This window comes from Sturnira hondurensis, unplaced genomic scaffold, assembly GCF_014824575.4.
Source record: "Sturnira hondurensis isolate 20B ecotype Veracruz unplaced genomic scaffold, ASM1482457v3 Scaffold0018525, whole genome shotgun sequence".
NCBI classification, from domain to species: Eukaryota; Metazoa; Chordata; class Mammalia; order Chiroptera; family Phyllostomidae; genus Sturnira; species Sturnira hondurensis.
In genome coordinates this window covers 10,944,740-10,965,015 of record NW_028091156.1, presented here as the reverse complement: position 1 = coordinate 10,965,015, position 20,276 = coordinate 10,944,740, and the positions used below count along the sequence as shown (strand labels likewise).

The following is a 20,276-nucleotide window of genomic DNA, read 5'->3' as shown; positions in this document are numbered from 1 at the left end:
CCTGAAATACTGGCTTGGCCAAAAAGGCCATATGGTTTTTCCCATAAAAGACTTGTTTTTTTCTCATTTTTACCAGTAACTTTATTGATTTGGATATTTTGAGGATGTTAGCTATCTCCCGTGTGATATAACCTTGGTTGTTCTCAATTAATGTCTCAATTTGATTGCTGTCAACTTCAAATGGTCTACTGGACAGTGGACCATCATCCAGCAAGAAATTCCCAGCATGAATCTTCACAAACCACTTCTGACACGTTTGGTCCATCACAGCACCTTCTCCATACTCTGCACAATTTTTTTTGTGTGTTTCAGTTGCATTTTACCTTTACTGAAATAATAAAGCATAATATGCCAAAAATGCTGTGTATTTTCTTCCATCTTCAGTATTAAAATAGCTATATAAAAATTTACCAAGTTTGTTGCTTTTTTAAATGCACACTGCTATGACCGCTGTCACAATATAATCTAACAAAACGGTTTCAGATGAAGTTAAAGACAACTAAGCACTACTAGAGTGATCTTACAGAAAAAACAACACAAACTTTTTTGGCTAACCCAATAAATGCATCTAGGGGCAAACTACTTAGACTAAAGCACAAACAGGAATGGAGACCGACGCAGGGGAAACCAGACTCTCGCCTCCCTTCTCACTTGACTGCAGGTCATGTGCACATGCTCGGTGAATGGAAATCACTCACACAGGTGAGGTGCTCTCCCCGAACCCCCTTCTCCTTCATTCTTTCCACCAACAAGGACATTTAGTTGAATTTATCTAGATAGATAAGAGATAATATAAGTCCATGAAATGGCTTATCTTCACTCTTAGATAATAAGCAAACCTATACCTGATGCATTGTGTAATGATCACTTGAAAATTATTAACTACCAGAGTAAAACAACTACTTTTTGTACCCAGGAGAAACTAAGAGCTAGGAGGTGTGGAAAGGAATAAAGAAAACTCCACCTAGAGCTGAAGTGCGGAGCCCTGAGGAGGGTGCTCACACAGCACCGCCCACAGCTGTTTGCTGCCACACCCGAAAGCCCACTCTCCTCCCAGGGACTTGCACTCAGAGCCCCTCCTGGCTCTAACTTTTCCTCTATAAACTAAGGCTCCTCTCCTGTGTTCTCTGGACCTGCCTACGTTTTGTCACAGCTTTCACGTCCCAAATTGCAATTCCTCGGCCATTCCTAAATAAACTCAGGTTTGCTGATAAAATAATTATTTTACTCTTAATGCTAACAGAGGCCTTGCAAGCCCTGTCATTAAACTCTGCCTCCTTGAGGGCTGCTCCAGACAGGCCCAGGAAAACGCTCCTGCCAACCTGGACAGTGCTGGCTACTGCACACTTAATGACGACGACGCCCTGTTCCCCATGAGTGACACATTATAAACTAAAAAGAAGATTTACGCAAGTAAAAATTACAATACAGTTATAACTATACAGCTAAACAAAACAGGTGCCAGTCTGCTGAGTCTGACAAAGAAACTCATCACATTTACTGTGAAAGTTCAACCATACATTTCAGATGTTAAAGAAGTTAGATTAAAGGGAGAACCTCTACAAGCCTGTCTGTGCTAAGATTTTTACAGACTCTCTTGGCTGGAAACATGCAGGTTGCTAGAAAAAGTTCCTTCTGCGAAAGGAACCTTTATTTCATGCCTGCTCTATTTTTCTGTACTTTATGTGAAGTTCTTAGCCAGCTTAACTTGAACTCGAGAAATAGAATGCAGGAGTGCCTAAAGTTTAAAGTAAATTCTGATTAAGTACACAGGCCCCCTTTTCATTCATTTTCAGGAGTCCCTCTGCTGCACGAACACTTGCCCTGTAGCAAGCAGAATTAATCAATAATCTGCTTGGAAGTCAGGGGCTCCAGATAATACTAAACGTTCCCCACCAGGCAAGTTACCTATGGAGATCTTTTAATAACCAAGATCCAAAATAAATCCAGTGGAAAATCAAAGAAGAGTCCAATCAAAAGAACTGGCAAAAACTGGCCTGGCTGGTGTAGCTCAGTGGATTGAGCACGGGCCTGCGGACCAAACAGTCCCCATTCGATTCCCAGTCAGAGCACATGCCTGGGTTGCAGGCCAGTTCCCAGCAGGGGGCTCATGAGAGGCAACCATACATTGATATTTCTCTCCTTCTCTTCCCTCTAAAGATAAATAAATAAAATATTTAAACAAACAAACAAACAAAAAACCCCACCTTAAAAAAAAAAAAGAACTGGCAAAAACTAATTACTTTATCCTTCCTGGAGAAAGGGCAGGAAATATGGCTAGAACACCTTTGGATCCTGCTCACTCCAATGAGCTGTGCCTAACACAGATGCGGGCACACGGTAGCTGACAAACGTGAACTTGTGGAGCAGATGAGTCAAGTGAAAATGTCAACCTCCACCGACACTTCCACGAACGAAGTCTGGGTGTGCGGTCCCAGTAGGAGGAGATCCCACCACTCCCGGCAGTGCCATGGAACGTAATGGTTAGGAACAGAGTGTGAGGACTTAGATGATCTTGTTTTAATTCCCAGCTGACTCCTCCTCACCACTAATTAGCTCCTACTTGGGATAATTATTTCGCAACTCTAAGCATGGCTCCCCACCTTCAAATGGGCATCACAATCATAAAAGTGTGATGAGCACGAAGGCCATGTCCATCGCACCTCAGGAAGGCCAGCGTCTGTCTGGACTCGGGCAGTGCTCAGTAACAGTCACTCTGCTGGCCACACAGTGCAGGCCTGCACCAGGAACTGCTGATAAACACTGATCTGCTAAAACCAATGTCCGCTTGTTTAAACAAGTTGTAAGTAGGCACTTAAGCGTTACTCTGCTACCTAAATCAAACACATGAACACAGAGAGCGGTAAGCATGCAGCAGGGTGGACAGAGGACTAAATGCAGGGACAACCTGGGTTTCAGTTTTCCCCTTCACTCAGGAGAGAACTGCAAACTTCAAGGCTCAAGGTCTTTGGTTTCTCACATTTACAAAATGCCCAGTGTTCCTTCTAACATTTCCAGGAAAGCCACATACATTCCTAAAAACAGTCACAGAATTCCTAAACTACATTTCATCAGCTACACTAAAAGTGTAATGGGCAAAAACTAAAAATATTAGCTGGCCTGGCGCTAAATTTCAAAAGTTAACATGGCAGCCTACTGGCTCTGGAAACAAAACCACTCTCGTCCAGTTGTCCACCTCCCTGGGCTGAAGCCGCAGCTGTTGTGCCCAGACTCTGGGAAGAGACCGGGCTGTGTGGCTTCTGGAATATTGAGAAGATGCTTCAAAGAAGATGAAAGTGAGCTTATAGTTCAGGGGAAGGAGCCCTTTCTTGTTTAATGTGTGTCTACTGGAGCTGTCTGAAATAAATTTTCAAGGAAAACACCATTCTTGGTTTTTCAATCCACCTGTTCAGTGGGGTCTTCTCTGCTCGGCCACATCCCTGTACCCTTGCCCATGCACCTCCACTACCTTACAGAGGCTGGTCATGCTGGGCAGTTTCAGCCTCTAGACCAAGGTATGGTGGATGACTTTTCTGAACTGCATCTTGTTGCTGAAACTTCCAGTAGCTGAGAATTTACTTCAACACATGACAGAGGAAAAGAAATGGACAAAAAGAAGTAGTACAAGCACAGCAAAGAAAAGACATGAGGCTAGAAAAAAGGCTCATCAGACTACAGCAGCCTTAGAAACCAGTCATAGAAAGACCAGTGCCCAGGCAGGGCCAATTGCACTGCTCTGCAGCCGCCAGGCTCCCAGGGACATGGAAGAGGACTAAGTTCGCTGTGCCCGTAGTCTGACACTTGATTACAACCCTAGAGAATTAAGTATTGCCTTAGCTAAATACTGAAAGCTTCCAGACCCTTCGGCTTCACTGCCAAATCTTCCATCAAAGAAAGTTATCAGATGAGCCCAGAGAAGCAAAAGAAGATTACACTAAGTTCAATACTAAAGACTTGAAGGCTGAAAAGAAAAATAGCAAAATGACTACAGCTCAGAAGGCTCTGGCTCAAGTTGACAAGACTGGAATGAAAAGTATTGATTCCTTTTTTCGGTGCAAAAAGTTTTTAAAACTTGGAAAGATTTAATCTTTGGATATGAAATCTAGAAAACATATGTGTCTTTTACATGTGCCATTTCTGTCTTTCCTCCATGTTACTGCACTTCCTGTCAATCACCACCCTTTGACATTAAAAAAAAATGCAGTTTTCAGATTCACTCAAACATTTCTTTGTATTTGAATTTTATGTTTCTGCACAAAATATGGAAAAGTAATTGTGTAAAGTAAATGGCTTATAGACTTTGGAGTCTTCTTTGATACTGAAAAGTAATCTAATAACTAGAATTAATCTCTAACATCTCAATTTCCTCAATAAATATGTAGCAATAAAAAATTAGATGAAACATAAATCTGTATGTGAAATAATAGACATTATTGGAGAAGACAGGCAGGATCAAGGGTATATTATGACCACAAACATATAGCTTCAGTTCCAAAACTATAAATTTCTAGGAGTTAATGTCCCTAATGTCTGAGGAAAAACTGGTAATTCGAGATATTAAAGAAAAAAAGCACAATGCCCCAATACTCTACAGAAAAAATAAGGTGCCCAGTAGACTAAACATACAAAGAAATATTTGAGTATATAGTTCTTACTAAAAAATATGCTCCAGAGCAAGTTACTAGCCCATCCTGAAATATTAAGATAAGCAAGTACAATTAGTAAAACCTAATTACCCGTCAAGAAAATCTTGTACAAGTGCACCGTTATCTAGTATATCATTTTGTTGAATTCTATCCTATATGTAATGTTAAAGTAAGAAAAAAATTAAATAAATAATACACGCTCACATGAAAATTGCTTAAAAATAAAGTTTTGCTGCCTTCAAGAACATCAGAAACTACTTAAGAGGGGAAAAGAGGCACACTGTATCACATCGTATGTCAGTAATGCAACCTAGGGCAGCTGACTTATATAAACCCCAGAAAATGGGGAACAGGGGGATGGAGTGGGGGGGCGGGTATGTCTAAGTTACAGGTGAAAGAAAACAGTCTCTGAGTCTTAATTAGGTATTAGTAAAAGTGAGGCAACTTGAGGAAAAAAAAACTTCAAGGGAGGGAATGCACTGAAGGGGTTAAATCAGATCTAGTTACATATAAAAGCTCATGTTGCTTGTGCTCTATAAAACCATGTGAAAAACATGAAAATCAATATCTAACACTAAAAATATTTAGAAAGACTGCACTTAAGCATTAAGAAGGAAATAAGATGAAAAAATAAAATTACAACCATTCATTTCATCATCCCATTTTCCAATATTCACTTGTTACTACACTTGCACTGAGTATGTTTCACAGAGAAGCAAAATCTCTAAGCTGCTCCCTACCTTGGGTTTTTAGTCCAAATTAATGCAAACAATCACGTGGGACTCAGCCAAGCAGTGACGTTAAATTCTGCTCTGTCAGAGAGAACATCTGTCAAGCCCAGATATAAACTGCTGCCTGCCTGTGCAGCAGCTGAGGAAGCGTGGATTTCATGTTACAGACTAAAACCCAGGAAGACTGCTCCAAATCCTCCCTGCAGCTGTCAGGCAGCCACAAAGGAGAGTTCAGCCCGTCCTTTCCCAGCCCACTCGAGCACTCCATTCTAGCTCCGGCGGCTCCCACTGCAGGTCCGTGTCGTTCCTAGAAATATGGACACTGAGGAGAGAACGCAGCTCTGCATTGTCCGGCCGGGAAATCGGCAGATGTAAGGAGCTTCAATGCATCGCTGGCTGCCGGGAAGAACCAACACTGCTCCCAACAGAACGGACGACTATAGCTCTTTTGTTTAAAGCCAGAGAAAATGAAAGAAAGGGAAAGCCTCGGAAGACCAGCACCCGTATGAAGGAGGAGGGTGCCAGGAAGACAGGCAGACAGATGGACACTTTGGACCCCGTGAAAAGCAGGCGCAGGAGGCAGACCACTGGGACTGTGCGCATGTTGGAGGGCATCTTTCTGCTGAAGGGATGGCGAGCCAAAAGTACGGTCAGTGGGCATAACCCTGCCCACACGGATGGCCTGACCAGGAAAGGTACGTGGCTGTCTTGTGTGCGATGTGCATTTGAATGTCTGCTCCCTACCCGGTGTGGCCCTGGAGGTACTCGTGTCTGATAAACAAGTTCCCTCAGCTCACTGCCCTTGAACCTGCGAGAGGCTTTCGGAAGGTATTATCTAAAATGTGTCATTGTTTAGAGCACAAGCTGTCACTGCTTTATTCCAGTGACCACGGAGCTTGGAGTAATTACCGATTATAGCCATACAGTGGAGAAAAGGCAAATAGTAACAAGATGTGCTTAAAGGTTTCTCTGAGAAATTAAAACTTAAAAAAATCTGCAGCCCTCTAAAGAAAACATAGCAATCCTCTACCAAATTAGGTCAAACAGAACCCTTACCCAGTAAATTACAGTGCTCCCTTGAAAATGGCTATCAAGAGAGACAATGCAGTGAAATTACATTAAATAGTATCAAAGAGGATGTTAACAGCAAGAGCTTTTTCAGTGCTTTTAAAACAAAATCTTTATAGCAGCTTTTAGTAACAAAGTCTTCCCTCCAAAATCCATCTCCCCAAATAGAGATAATGAATACAACCCAGGCGAGTAGCCCCAAATTCTAAGTACTACTGGGTGATAACAGACGACAGGGAAAGCACTTGCATGGGTTCACAGAAGGCATGAGTTTATGCACAGCACATCACAATGGATGCATGCTACACTGTTCATGAAGACAACTTTAAACAAAGAAATAGCAATAGTTGCTGAAAATGCCCCCATTTAAAATAGCAAGCTTTAATTTTAAGCAACAGACTGCTTCTGAAAGATCACACATTAAGGCTGTTGTTCTTGATGGTCACTTTTGAAATTCAAAAACATAATACGAGAACACTTTGATATCAAACTATCCATAAATAGCACTACAAGGTCAAAAATTAAACATAATGCAGCCACTGTGCTTTCAGGCTATGTTCTACGTAGTAACAGACCTCTGCCATGGTGTGTACATGCAGGAGAGAGATAGATCTAATAAACTATTTCAGCGGCAATCACAGTTATAACAGCAGCTCATGATTCAGGAACTCAAGGATGTCTCTAAAATATTTTATAAATCTATGAAAGATCTTAATAATTACTTAATTTCACAGCAATTAATCATAAAAGGCAAACATGTTAAAGTCACGTGTAAGCGTGCCATTCTAAAATTAAGACTAAACAAGTTTTACCAGGCCCTATTATTCTATCTCAGCATCAACTCTCATTCATACCGTGAGTTTTTATTCCATTTAAGAATGAAATCGGGGGTACTGAAAACATGTGGTTGTACAAATCTCCAGTCTTGCTCAGTGCCTTTATGTCTCCATGTTCAAGTGACCAATTAAACATTTTTATAAGCTAGATATCTCAACACAAAAGTGTAGAATTTTTCATCCAAGCACCACTGAAATCTAAGACTATTTCAACAAACTAAAGACAGCAGCACTTTTATAAAAGCCAAATGATAAAAAAGCATGTGTGTGTACTAACTGAACATTTTACTGTAATATCCTCTCCATGAACTTTAATCTATAAGATATGAACACACATTAGTAAGTTGAAAACATTATCATAAAAATACAGGGGAGATAAATCACAAGCTGTTCCTATGCTGAAAATTTAAACTGCAGAGCTATTTAGTATGCCCAACCATTTTAACTTTCTTGCCTTGTTCCCACTTTTTAAGGGGGGAAAAAACCCCACAGAGTAAGTTGAGAATAATTTTACCATGTAATAAAAGATTGTGATTTTACTTTATTTTTAACAAGGAAATTGTAATACCTGAGAAAATTCTTTATCAATAAAGAATTTTTTAAGGCTAGACACATGCACTTTTATCAATGGGAGAGGAACAAATGGATACAAATGATTTCAAGCCCGAGCAGCTTCATATTTTGCAGGCACGCAAACAGCATGAATGTAAATTAAGATGCCCCTCCATTGCTACAAAACCACAGAGAACTCTAAACTATGCAGTTTTGCTGGGCCACACTGTACGCCACTCTGCTGTTCCCTGTAACACGGAAACACTTCAGGTATGGTGTGTTCACAAACACTCCACGATCTGTTACTGTCTTCACTCTCACTCACCTCCTCAGTCCTCCGGGCACATGTTCACCCAAACGTTTATTGCTTCCTGAACTATCCAATTTAAACTTTTAAAAGATTTCAACATTGGGACTTCAATCAGTTTCCAAGCATTATTACATCAACAGAAAACTAATACATTTTAATCTGGCTTTGGGATGTTTAAAATAGATTATCAAATAAATTTTAAAGGTGATTTTTCCTTTAAATTTATACTCATAGACCTTATATCTACTGGTTTCTTTATGGGGTGGAAAAAGAATCATTACTATTTATTAGATATTTCATTTGAAAAATGAAAGCTTAGGAGGAGTTTCTCAGTCTAAACAGACTGCTATTTACAGAACAAGAAGGGAAAAGTGAGTTTCTAAATCAGAACATTTAGCTCTAATATTTCCAGCTTAGCTCACTGCAGAACTATGTTTTACTGGTAGAAGGACTAGCCTTGGTCTTCACTGTAGTCATGTAAGATTAAAACTCACGTAAATAGATTTGAATAAATAACAAGATAGATTGTCTTAAAAACCCCAAAACTAAAAAAAGAATCACTGTTTATATCTCACAAAATGATTTAATGATTTTCTACATTTTAGAAATCCCATTACTTCTAAAAGTACTACATAATTTCAGACACTAAAAATTATCAAAAGCTGATGCCTGCACTATATTAACACTTCAGAAATTTGTTCAAATTCTCAGCTACTTGCTCCCCCTAGTGGCTGTTACTAGCAGTACTTTCATTCACATATATATCTTAACACTTTCAGTATTTTCAAAGTATTTCACATTATATATATTAATTTTATTCTATAATTATTCAGTTATATAAAAATCTTAATTATTTCCTCCAAATAGTTAAATTTCATGTCAGAGTTAAGTAAATTTGGCATTAACTATGAATCTCAACATCATAGGCTAAAATGAATACACATATATGTATATTACAACATATTAATACACATACATAAAGTTATACATGCAAATAAACAAATGGTCCTACACTAAATTAACTAGTTTTATTTTGCTTAAAGTAGCAAGCTTCACAATAAAATGTTGAAAAAGTTAGAATTACATATTTATTAATATCCTCAGAGAATGGTAGTTCAGCTTCTCACACCTCCACCCCTCCCCTCGATGCAGAAAAACTAAGAACAAGCTGAGAACCATGCACAAATCTGCACTGCACACTGAAAACCCTGTTTGAGGACGACGCAGCCACGTCTTCATATGGGCACCGTGGACCTTCCACCATGACACCTCCTAATCTTTCAAAAAACCTCAGGCTCTAAATGTCACGCCAGCAAAAGTCCTAAAAACTTAACAAATTCTCTCCATGCAAATTTAGACCACGGCATAACTTGAGAATCTTTAAAAACACATTTTGTGAAATTTAAAATTTTCAACAGTTGGATATGACAGTAACTAGCACCTGCATTTTGTACATCTGAAAAGACTGCTGGAAGTACTTTTCTCTGACTCTAACACGGACACGAACTGGGACACGTGCTGGTGTCTGCCAAGGCCACAGATAGTTGAATAAGTAGTTGTTATGTATTTTTTTAAAATCAACCTTGAGTCTAAGTAAGGATAATGATTTCCTGAATACTTCCTATTTGAAGTACAAGGTTAAAAATCAGAAAAGAGTGTTTGATGATGCTCATCATTTATTACTGTCTCAAAACCCTGGACTGAAGTTACTGGACCCTGAAAATTAATTTCGACAGGTGCAACTTCTCATTGACTTTCTCAGCACAGCAGGGGCCCACGGAAACACTCCAGGCAGCACAGTGTTGACTATCAGAACTCAGCCGTCGTCACCTCACCCTGTCTGTCCTACAGCTGACGCATGACCATTTTACAGAAAAGGCTGCTGAGTGTGCACACCCCACCAACAGTGTGTCAAATCAATTTTAATTAATGCCAGTGAGTCTTCCACCTGCTCTCAGGCCTTGTTACATGGCCCCTGTCAGAACTCGAGTAACATTCTCGCTTCTATAAGCAAGCAACTCTTAAATCTTTAACTCAGGTCCCAAGTATAAATGACCAGAGCTACTAAGAAAATTAAGTGGAAGAACCAGCAAGGTACCCACAGTGCTACCAAGGAATATTTCTAGAGAAGCTGACCCTGAACTCAGCAAGGTCACGGTGCCAAGGGGAAACAAGTTATACACTTCATTCCAGGCTTATCACATTTCTACAGCTTCGAAATGCCCATCTGCCCTAATTTCATTATCATCCAAAGTCTCTTTCAGGCATCTCTGTAATACTTAGCACTTTGTAAACTTGTATGCTTTATCTTTATAGAATGACCCCAAGGGAGACCACGTGACTGAACAGAACATGACTACTGAAGAGCAGTAGTGAACCCGCAGAGGAAAGCACCTGTTCGGCCCGCAGTCCCCCCTCCTGACCCCGGCCGTCTGCAACATGCTGCAGTGGAGGCGGCGTCACTGCTGCTGGGCCAAGCGGTCTCTGTTCCGGACCCATCTCATCGGCGCCCTCTCCCTGGTGTTTCTCTTCGCCATGTTCTTGTTCTTCAATCATCACGACTGGCTACCAGGCCGAGCCGGATTCAAAGAAAACCCTCTGACCTACACTTTCCGAGGATTTCGTTCTACAAAAAGTGAGACAAACCACAGCTCTCTTCGGAATATTTGGAAAGAAACAGTTCCTCAAACTCTGAGGCCTCAAACTGCAACCAACTCCAACAACACAGACCTGTCGCCACAAGGAGTCACAGGGCTGGAGAACACACTCAGTGCCAACGGGAGCATCTACCACGAAAAGGGTACCGGACATCCAAATTCTTACCACTTCAAATATATTATCAACGAACCTGACAAATGCCAGGAGAAAAGCCCCTTTTTAATCCTACTAATAGCAGCAGAACCTGGACAAATCGAAGCTAGAAGAGCTATTCGGCAAACCTGGGGCAACGAAAGTCTAGCCCCTGGTATCCAAATCACGCGGATTTTTTTGTTGGGCCTAAGTGTCAAGTTAAATGGCTACCTTCAGCGTGCGATACTGGAGGAGAGCAGGCAGTACCATGATATAGTCCAACAGGAATACTTAGATACATACTACAACTTGACCATTAAAACACTGATGGGTATGAACTGGGTCGCAACATACTGCCCACATATTCCTTACGTTATGAAAACCGACAGCGACATGTTTGTCAACACTGAGTATTTAATACATAAGTTACTGAAGCCAGACCTGCCTCCCAGACATAACTATTTTACTGGTTACCTAATGAGAGGATATGCACCCAACCGAAACAAAGACAGCAAATGGTACATGCCACCAGACCTCTACCCAAGCGAGCGCTACCCGGTCTTCTGCTCTGGGACTGGCTATGTTTTCTCCGGAGATCTGGCAGAGAAGATATTTAAAGTTTCTTTAAGTATCCGTCGTTTGCACTTGGAGGATGTGTATGTAGGGATCTGCCTCGCCAAGTTGAGGATTGACCCTGTTCCCCCTCCCAATGAATTTGTGTTCAATCACTGGCGGGTTTCTTATTCGAGCTGTAAATACAGCCATCTGATTACCTCTCATCAGTTCCAGCCCAGTGAACTGATAAAGTATTGGAACCATTTACAACAAAATAAGCACAATGCTTGTGCCAATGCAGCAAAAGAAAAGGCAGGCAGGTATCGCCACCGTAAACTGCACTAGAAAAAGGCAACTTTTTTCCCAAATGGGCAATCTGTAAAATATTGCTAAAAGCATGTATAATTAAGATTGATTATAACCATAGAACAAGTTTTAGTTAAAACTCATCACATAAAAAATTTTCAAAAGTATTTTTTTAATTTCTTAAAAGATAATTCTTAAAAGTACATTATAGGACAAAAAGGCACCCTGAGAGGATTTAGGAGAAAACTGTATACGGCGATTCTGTGTATTAACATGCAATAACAAGCATGCATTCACCATGGCTCTAGTCTTACATTAGGGGCCGATAAGATGTCTTTGCATATATTTTCCACATAAATTTTTATTTAAGAAATGGAGACAGTCAAAAGAGCCTTCATTTTAGACTCAGTTCTACATCTCGATATATAATTATATGTAAATAAAACATCACTGTCAATTTTAAGGAAACTTTGTAATTGTGTGAAGGACAGATTTTCTGGAATTCTAAAAACTGTATTCCGTGCAATAAGATTTAGTTGAGTTACTCCAGAAAAACACATTTATAAAGTTCAGATGTTTCATCAATCTGTTCTCATCTAAGTACTTATTTTTCAAAAAACAATTGAGATACTCATTTTCTTTTATGAAGACTCATATATATTGAGGAAGTTATTTTGAAATGATGTGATAAAATGTGAAAAATCAATGTGTCTCAGGCTCAAATTTTTATGAAAACAAAAATTTAAACGTTTCAAAACAGACAAATTTGTTTTCTCGTTGGTGCCAGGGCCACACTAGTATCTGAAGGAGTTATTCCACGAGCGTGGTGACTGCAGTCTGAAGGAGAACTTCCACCTCACTTCAAGCATATCTGTAGAAATACATCATGTTCCTCACTGCGGCAGAAGTGATAACTCACAGGCACAAAGAGAACGCACTGCTAGAAACAGATAAAGGGGAAAGAGGGCAGCAGCAGCAGCTTCATTCAATCCATTTTTAAGACGCGTGTCTGCCAAGCGGCAACATACGGGAGGCCGGTTTCCTGGCAGCAGCAGTACACACGCCAACACTTAATCATTTCTCGGCACCTACTTCTTCCCAAGTGCCAGTTTACAAAAACCTGCAGTTTTTAATTTGGTAGATGACGAACAGTCTGCATCCCCAGTTAAAAATCTTTTGGGGGGAGTGGGAGAAAACTACAAATGTTGGATGAACACTTGATTCTAGGATGAACGATGTATTCAATGCACTTTTATCGGTTTTTTTAATAAAAAAGGTAAACAAAAAAGCTTTACTGAGTGTTATGGTACAAATATTTTCTCAGTAATTCTGTTTGATTCCATTACAAAATTAAAAATCAGGAAATACTAAAACTACTAACTCTAAAATGGTGTTTTTATTTCATACAACTATGTAAATTTATTGCTTAGTAAGAATGTTACCTATCCTAATTCTAATAATGATCATTTGTATCTTTGATTCTGGAGATCTTGTCAAATCAGAATTGTAACATTTGATAAAGTTTAGAATCACAGACATGGTACTGATTATCTAATATGCTGAATTCTATTTATACTCAATTTATCTCCCATTTTCAAGTCACTAGTCTCAGTGTTCTATTCTATATACAGTAATTCTCAAAGCTGAGCGAACACCCTCAGTTCTTGGTTTTTCACTTAATTTAAATTCCATATATTACAAAAATACTAAAGTTAAACCTCCAAATTACTAAATAAAAGTCACACATAAGATGACAATAATACCAAAGCAGCTAAGTCTGATGAAAGGCAGAATGAATCCGTCCCTCAGTGTGGAGCAATTCTCTCATTTATGCCCCTAGCACAGAAGGAAAAAGACAAGTGGATGCATGTGCGTGTGTGTGCAGAACCAGAGCCCGGGCCATCTGTCCAGCATGTGCATGGTCACGGTGCAGGATCTTTAAAAAATACTATCTCCCCTCCAACTTTTAAAACTTGAAGTTTAAAAAGCTGACTTGTGAAAAACAACTCTTAATAGACAACTAAATTCCTCCTATCTCAGGCATCAGTTTAAAATCATTTTTAAACCCCTGATATTTTCTTAAAAACTGACGGTAACTGACAATACTGAGTTCTCAAAGAGCACTAGACCAAAAAACAGTTTCTTACTACTGCTGAGAATCCTTGTTTGAAAAGAAATATTCTATGATTAATTTATATTTGACCTTCCACTGTCAACAATATGCAAGCTGATTTCTTCAGCAAAAAATTTCTGTATATTTAAAATATGTAAATATTTCACCAAGTACTGACTGTGCCTTACTCTTGCCCAGAACTATGAAATTTTTATTATACATGAAAACATAATTTTAAATGACAATGTTACATTTGGTCAAGGAAAAAAATTACAAAATAATCTGTATGCTCAGTGTTAATAGATATTTTAGAAGAAAAAATAGCAAAACTTTTAATACTTATGTGTTTATTTTGCTCAAGATTTTAAGTGATGAAATTCTACTTCAAGTGTAAAACTTACACTTGTCACCTCTCACCATGCAGCACAATCGCAGTCAAGTTCAACCGCCCCAGCATGACTATCTGCTCCCCGAACGCCCTATGGGAATAGTAACCATTGGGCAGCAGGCAACCTACCCTGCCCGGCACCGTGTCAGAGCACTGCACACACACCGCACTGCTGCCTGGAGGCAGCGCCACGCCTGAAGCAGGAGGGCCTCGGCGGCTCGCTGAGCGGCAGGGCGCCTTTCAAAGACCACTCTCTACCTAATGCCTGCACTGCTTCGCCGCACATTTCCTGTGGCACCACCGTGGGGGCTACAGCACTGGACACGGGCTGTCCACTAGTCTCCTGTTCTGTGCTGCTCTTGGTCCGCTGCAGGGGAGCCTGCTGCTAGGTGCAAGTAAAGAGAAGGAGAGGGCGTTTGTCCTTCAGTTACCATACTTCTCCTTTCCAGTGCTGATGTCGGGTGGCCAGAACCTTGAGAAAGCATAAAGCTTTATGCTTACCTCTTGCTCCTTTGAGCACTGAGACACATCTGTGACAACAGGCATGGCACTTACCAATCTCAAAAGGTGCTTCTATTGAAACACAACCAATTGTTCTCAACGAAGTAGTGCTGCATGTACCCGCCCCACTGGTTTACTCAGTATGTGTCGTGATGAGGCAGTAAGACACTCCGACCCAGCCGATCTGGGCTTGCCCACCCCCAGTGTTTGCTGCCCAACTACGAGATCTGACTATTACATTAACAGAGATTTAGAAAGCAAAAGTAATATTCACACTATACATTTTTTAATATACCCTGCAGATTATCAGGGTATCAGAAGGCAGGCTACACACGTCAAATACTAAAAAAGGGCATCCTGACTTCAGGAAGAAACCTATTACCGTGCACTCCATCCACACAAACACACACCCTCACCCAAGCATAACACGGCAACAAACCTCACTGCTTTCAAGATACAGTCTGCCAGCGGAGGAAAAGAGCATCCTTGGCTCTACAGGACTGTCCCCTGCGCTCTCCCCCAGCAAACGACTGAGCTACAGAACAGTTAGAGTTAAAGCAGCTGCCTTGGTCTGTTTACTGATTTAATTACTTCAACCTGCAATTGAATTCTGACTGATTCTAAATGTGTACCCCTCTTTACACAGTATCATAAACACTGAAAAAAATAAAAGTATATCAACAGCACATTAAAATATATATTATATTAACTCAAGTTCAATAATTGTTGAACTGAAATATAACTACAAATGAAAATAACATTTGTATTTATTTATAACACCTAACAGATCAACTGACTCAAAGAATAAAAAGAACTCAGAAAATTAGTCAAAGGCAAGATTAAAATACTAAAGCAAGAGCCTTCTCTTAAAATTTTTTAAGTTTGTAGAGTATGTGAATGGAAATCATTAAATGACTAAAGGTATAGAATATGGAAAAAAGTATCAGTAGCTAAGAAAATTTAAATGATGATAAAAACTTACTATAAAGCAATAACAATTTTGGTTTGCATAGGCACAAGGATTAGGCAGTTGTATCTAAAAAAATAAAATAAAATAAATAAGGCCCTGGCTGGTGTAGCTCAGTGGATTGAGCACAGGCCTGCGAACCAGAGGATCGCAGTTCGATTCCCAGTCAGGGCACATGCCTGGGTTGCAGGCCAGTTCCCGGTAGGGGACACATGATACACTGTGTGTCCTCAACAGAGGCAACCATACACTGATATTTCTCTCCCTCTCTCCTTCCCTTCCCCTCTAAAGATAAATAAATAAAATATTTTTAAAAATTTAAAAAATAAAATAAAAAATATCTCTGAAAGAGACCCTACCATGTACACCAACCTGGCATCATGAACAAATTAGAATCATTATACCATTATTCAATAGAAAAACCGGCTGATGTCCAAGGTTTACTGCTTAGGATTCAGGTTATACTGTTACTTAACTAACACTATTAGAGAATAAATGAATTCCAAGTTGAGGAAAGCAAGTATAATACTGTACTAATAATTACCAAATCTATTATGAGCCAGGTACAACTAAGCATTTTAATGAGGGGGTAGGAGACTATTTTACTGATCACAGAGTAAAAACCAGAGAGAAAGAAATGAAGCAGAAAAAGATAAACAAAATACCAACATCTACACAAACAAATGCCATAAACAAAATTAAAAGACAAAAGACAGAACAGAAACTGAGAAAAAAATGTATAATTAACAGTAAGAGTCTTGATATAAAAAGAATTCCTAGAAATCACAAACAACAATGAAATAACCCAATGAATAAAATATATTCAGTCTCACTAATCACATAAATGTACTTAAAAATTAGTACAGTCCCTTCTTCATCAAACTGGAAGATTTTTTTTTAAGTAACTGCCTATGGCACTTACGAGAATAGAACGTACCGATGGTAGTGTAAAGTGGCAAAGTCTTTTTGAAAGACAACTTAAAACTATTTAACAAGAATCATCAGCCCACAGTTAAAAATCTATTGTAAGGTACCCTGGCTGGTCAGTGGATAGAGAGCAGACTGTGAACCAAAAGGTCGCTGGTTCGATTTCCAGTTAGGGCACATGCCTAGACTGCAGGCCAGGTCCCCAATGGGGGCCACATGAGAGGCAACTACTCATTGATATTTCTCTAACTCTCTTTCTCCTTCCATTCCCTTCTTTCTAAAAATAAATAAAATCTTTTTTAAAAACTCTATTGTAAGGCAATATTCTAGGAAGTAAAACACACGAAAAATTTTCACATTCAAAACAGAGATTAAATAAACTATGGTGGTTAAAAATAAAATACTACCGTCATTTAAAACTTAGATTTAGAGATTATTTAATAACGTAGAAAACCACTCTCATACTGTACTAAGTCCCTCCCCCCAAAATCAGTATACTACATAGTATGGTCTTATTCCACAACCATGCATATTAAAAAAAATAAAAACCCATCCAAAATATACAAAGAATTCACACGACTTCACTCTAGAAGACAAGTAACCCAATTAAAAAATGGGGAAAGGACTTGAACAGACACTTCTCCAAGGAGGACATACAGAGGATCCAGAGACACATGAAAAGATGCTCAGTATTGCTAGCTATCAGAGAGATGCAAATTAAAACCACAATGAGATACCACTTTACACCAGTCAGAATAGCCATCATAAACAAAGCAACAAACAACAAATGTTGGAGAGGTTGTGGGAAAAAGGGGACCCTAGTTCACTGTTGGTGGGATTGCAGACTGGCACAACCACTATGGAAAACAGTATGGAATTTTCTAAGAAAACTAAAATTGGACCTGCCTTTTGACCCAGCAATTCCACTGCTGGGATTATATCCTAAGAACCCTAAAACACCAATCCAAAAGAACCTATGCACCCCAATGTTCATAGCAACACAATTTACAATGGCCAAGAGCTGGAAGCAACCTAGGTGCCCGTCAGTAAATGAATGGATCAAAAAATTATGGTAGATATACACAATGAAATTCTATGCAGCAGAAAGAAAGAAGGAGCTCCTACCCTTTGTGACAGCATAGATGGAACTGGAAAGCATTATGCTAAGTGAAATAAGCCAGGTGGTGAAAGACAAATACCATATGATCTCACCTTTAACAGGAAGCTAAACAACAAAACAAACAAGCAAGCAAAATAAAAACAAAGACAATAGAGAACAGGGGGACAGCGACCAGAGGGGAGAGGAAGGGAATTTCAGGGGAAAAAGGGGAGGGATTTAGAGGAACTAGTATAAAAGACACATGGACAACAACTAAGGGGGTGGAAATGGGAGGGAGGGGGGGAGCACGGGGTGGGGGGCTGGGATGGGAATAAAAGACAGAAAACTGTACTTGAAAAATAATTAAATTTAAAAAAAACAGAAAAATGAATGCTCAAAGCAGGAATGGTAATGATTTCTGGAAAATGGAATGTCTATTTTCTTCTTACATTTTTATGTATTTTTTCAATTTTCCCAGGTTTAAAAATCAGTGAACAATGAAGTCATTAACAAGCTAATGTGCATTATATACAAAGTGTATCTTACATACTGTAATCACTAAGTCTACTCTAATTTAATAAATTTCAAATATTTTTAAAGAACTTTCTAGAGTTACAGAAGATAACCAAATCTTCCATAAAGTGACCGAACTAGATCTTTAAGAGAGAATTTTTCAATCGTTCAAACATTTTTTAAGAGACCACAATTTGCCAGATGCTGACACCAATAACAGTAACTAGAGAAGACATGGTCTGAATCAGATATTTGCTCTGATACATGGTCTGAATTCAAATGATGAATGACCATAAGAAAAATAATTACATCTGTTCCTCAACCAGGTATCAGAATAATCTTCAAAAAGAGCAAATATCTTAATGTTAATAACGAAACAAACCAGTTCTAGAGGGGAAAATGTGAATTCTTTTATAACCTGGGAGAAGAAGAAATTTTCCTAAATATGACGAAACTGAGAAACACCCAAAGATTTATAATTGTGATTACATAAAATTTTGAAAAAATTTCTTGTATGGCAATAAAAACAAAATCAAAAGACAAATGACAAACTGGGAAAAGATGTTTGCAACCTAGAAATGTTTTACCGTATTCCAGAACTCTCACCTTAGGCTAATAGAAACCCGTCAGCCCAATACTCCTCAAGATTAAAGAAACACCTGAGAGTGTGTATTTCCTGAGAGCCTAGGCACTGAGACATGAACTGTGAGGAGACGTATGAACAAAAACAACCATTATGTTGTTGAGACAACACTCCTTACACAGACAGAGCCATATATCAAATCTTCAAGTATGCAGAAAGGTATCTGGGGTATCTGTCATAATGCATGGAACAGGGGATTGGACCTCCTCTGTGCTGCCAAGGGTCAGAAAAGCCTTCTCAGAGACAACGTTCAAGCTAACATCTAAGTGGTGACTAGATGCTAATCTGGTGACATGGGCACGATTCCGGGAAGAGGAACAATCGGTACAATGACCCCAAGGTGGGAAAAAAACATGCCACAAAAATACAGAGGAGGACTGCCATGCACTGATGCCAGAAAGGAAGAAAAAGACTGGGACAGGTAAAACCACAAGACTTGTGGCACCTATTAAGAACGACGGTTTTTATCCCCAGAAGTGATGGAAGCCAGTGAAGACATAACAATATTGGGAAAGCAGAAAAAAGCAGAGGCTGGTTCATGCCTAGTGGCTTCTGTGTTCTTTGGTGCTTGAAGCAACATGCAGAACAGACTGCAGAGACACAGGAGCGATGTGAGAAGACCGACTCTGAGGCTGCTGCACAGTCCAGGGTAGACACAAAACAGTCTGCACCAGAAAGGACGCCAGGGATACAAGACAGAGAGGCTGGGAAGGTCAGCAGGCATCAAGCTGTCCAGACACTGCAGACAAGGGAGAGCAAACACAGGCCCGAGACCGCGCCAAGGGTCCCAGCCCACACACTGAGTGCAGGACAGTGCCATGGACTGAGACAGAAACACCGTGTGAGACCCGACTCACAGGTACAATGTAACAGACAGCCACCAGAAACATATGAAGGGGTGCCCAGTGGCACCGAGGACCTACATGTTATAGCATCAACAACATTAAGGGTTTTAACTACTACTCTACACGCAAGTGAAAGTATGGAAAGTAACTAGAAATAGAATGTGTAATATGAGCTTAAGAATCATTCTTTTGACAAACATTTTTCAAGTAACATCCATGTGCCAAGCACTGCTCTCCATACGAGGCACAGTGCAGGGCACGATGTGGTTCCTGCCTTCAGATTCTCGTGTTCCAAGAATCATCCAAGCATATAAACAGACAAGAATATTACTAGGATACACTGGGAAGTCTTCCTAAGAAAGTAACCTCTGAACTGAGATACGTGAATGATGAGGCGCCAGTCTTATTAAGAGCAAGGAGGAGGAGGATCCAGGCAAACCACTCCAAAGACAAAGGCCTGGCGGCTGAGAAGAGCCTGACAAGTTG

The 20,276-nt window shown here is 39.7% G+C and overlaps 2 protein-coding genes across 2 annotated transcripts in view; one reads left to right on the top strand and one right to left on the bottom strand.

The window, feature by feature from the left end:
* Nucleotides 1-20,276, bottom strand: part of CDC73 (cell division cycle 73) — an 82,619-nt gene that overhangs the window by 23,636 nt on the left and 38,707 nt on the right. The window lies entirely within an intron of this gene.
* Nucleotides 5,449-12,025, top strand: B3GALT2 (beta-1,3-galactosyltransferase 2). Its single transcript, XM_037069520.1, has 2 exons — nucleotides 5,449-6,072; nucleotides 10,460-12,025. The coding sequence occupies exon 2, from the start codon at nucleotides 10,583-10,585 to the stop codon at nucleotides 11,831-11,833; it is 1,251 nt and encodes a 416-aa protein (XP_036925415.1). The 5' UTR covers nucleotides 5,449-6,072; nucleotides 10,460-10,582; the 3' UTR covers nucleotides 11,834-12,025.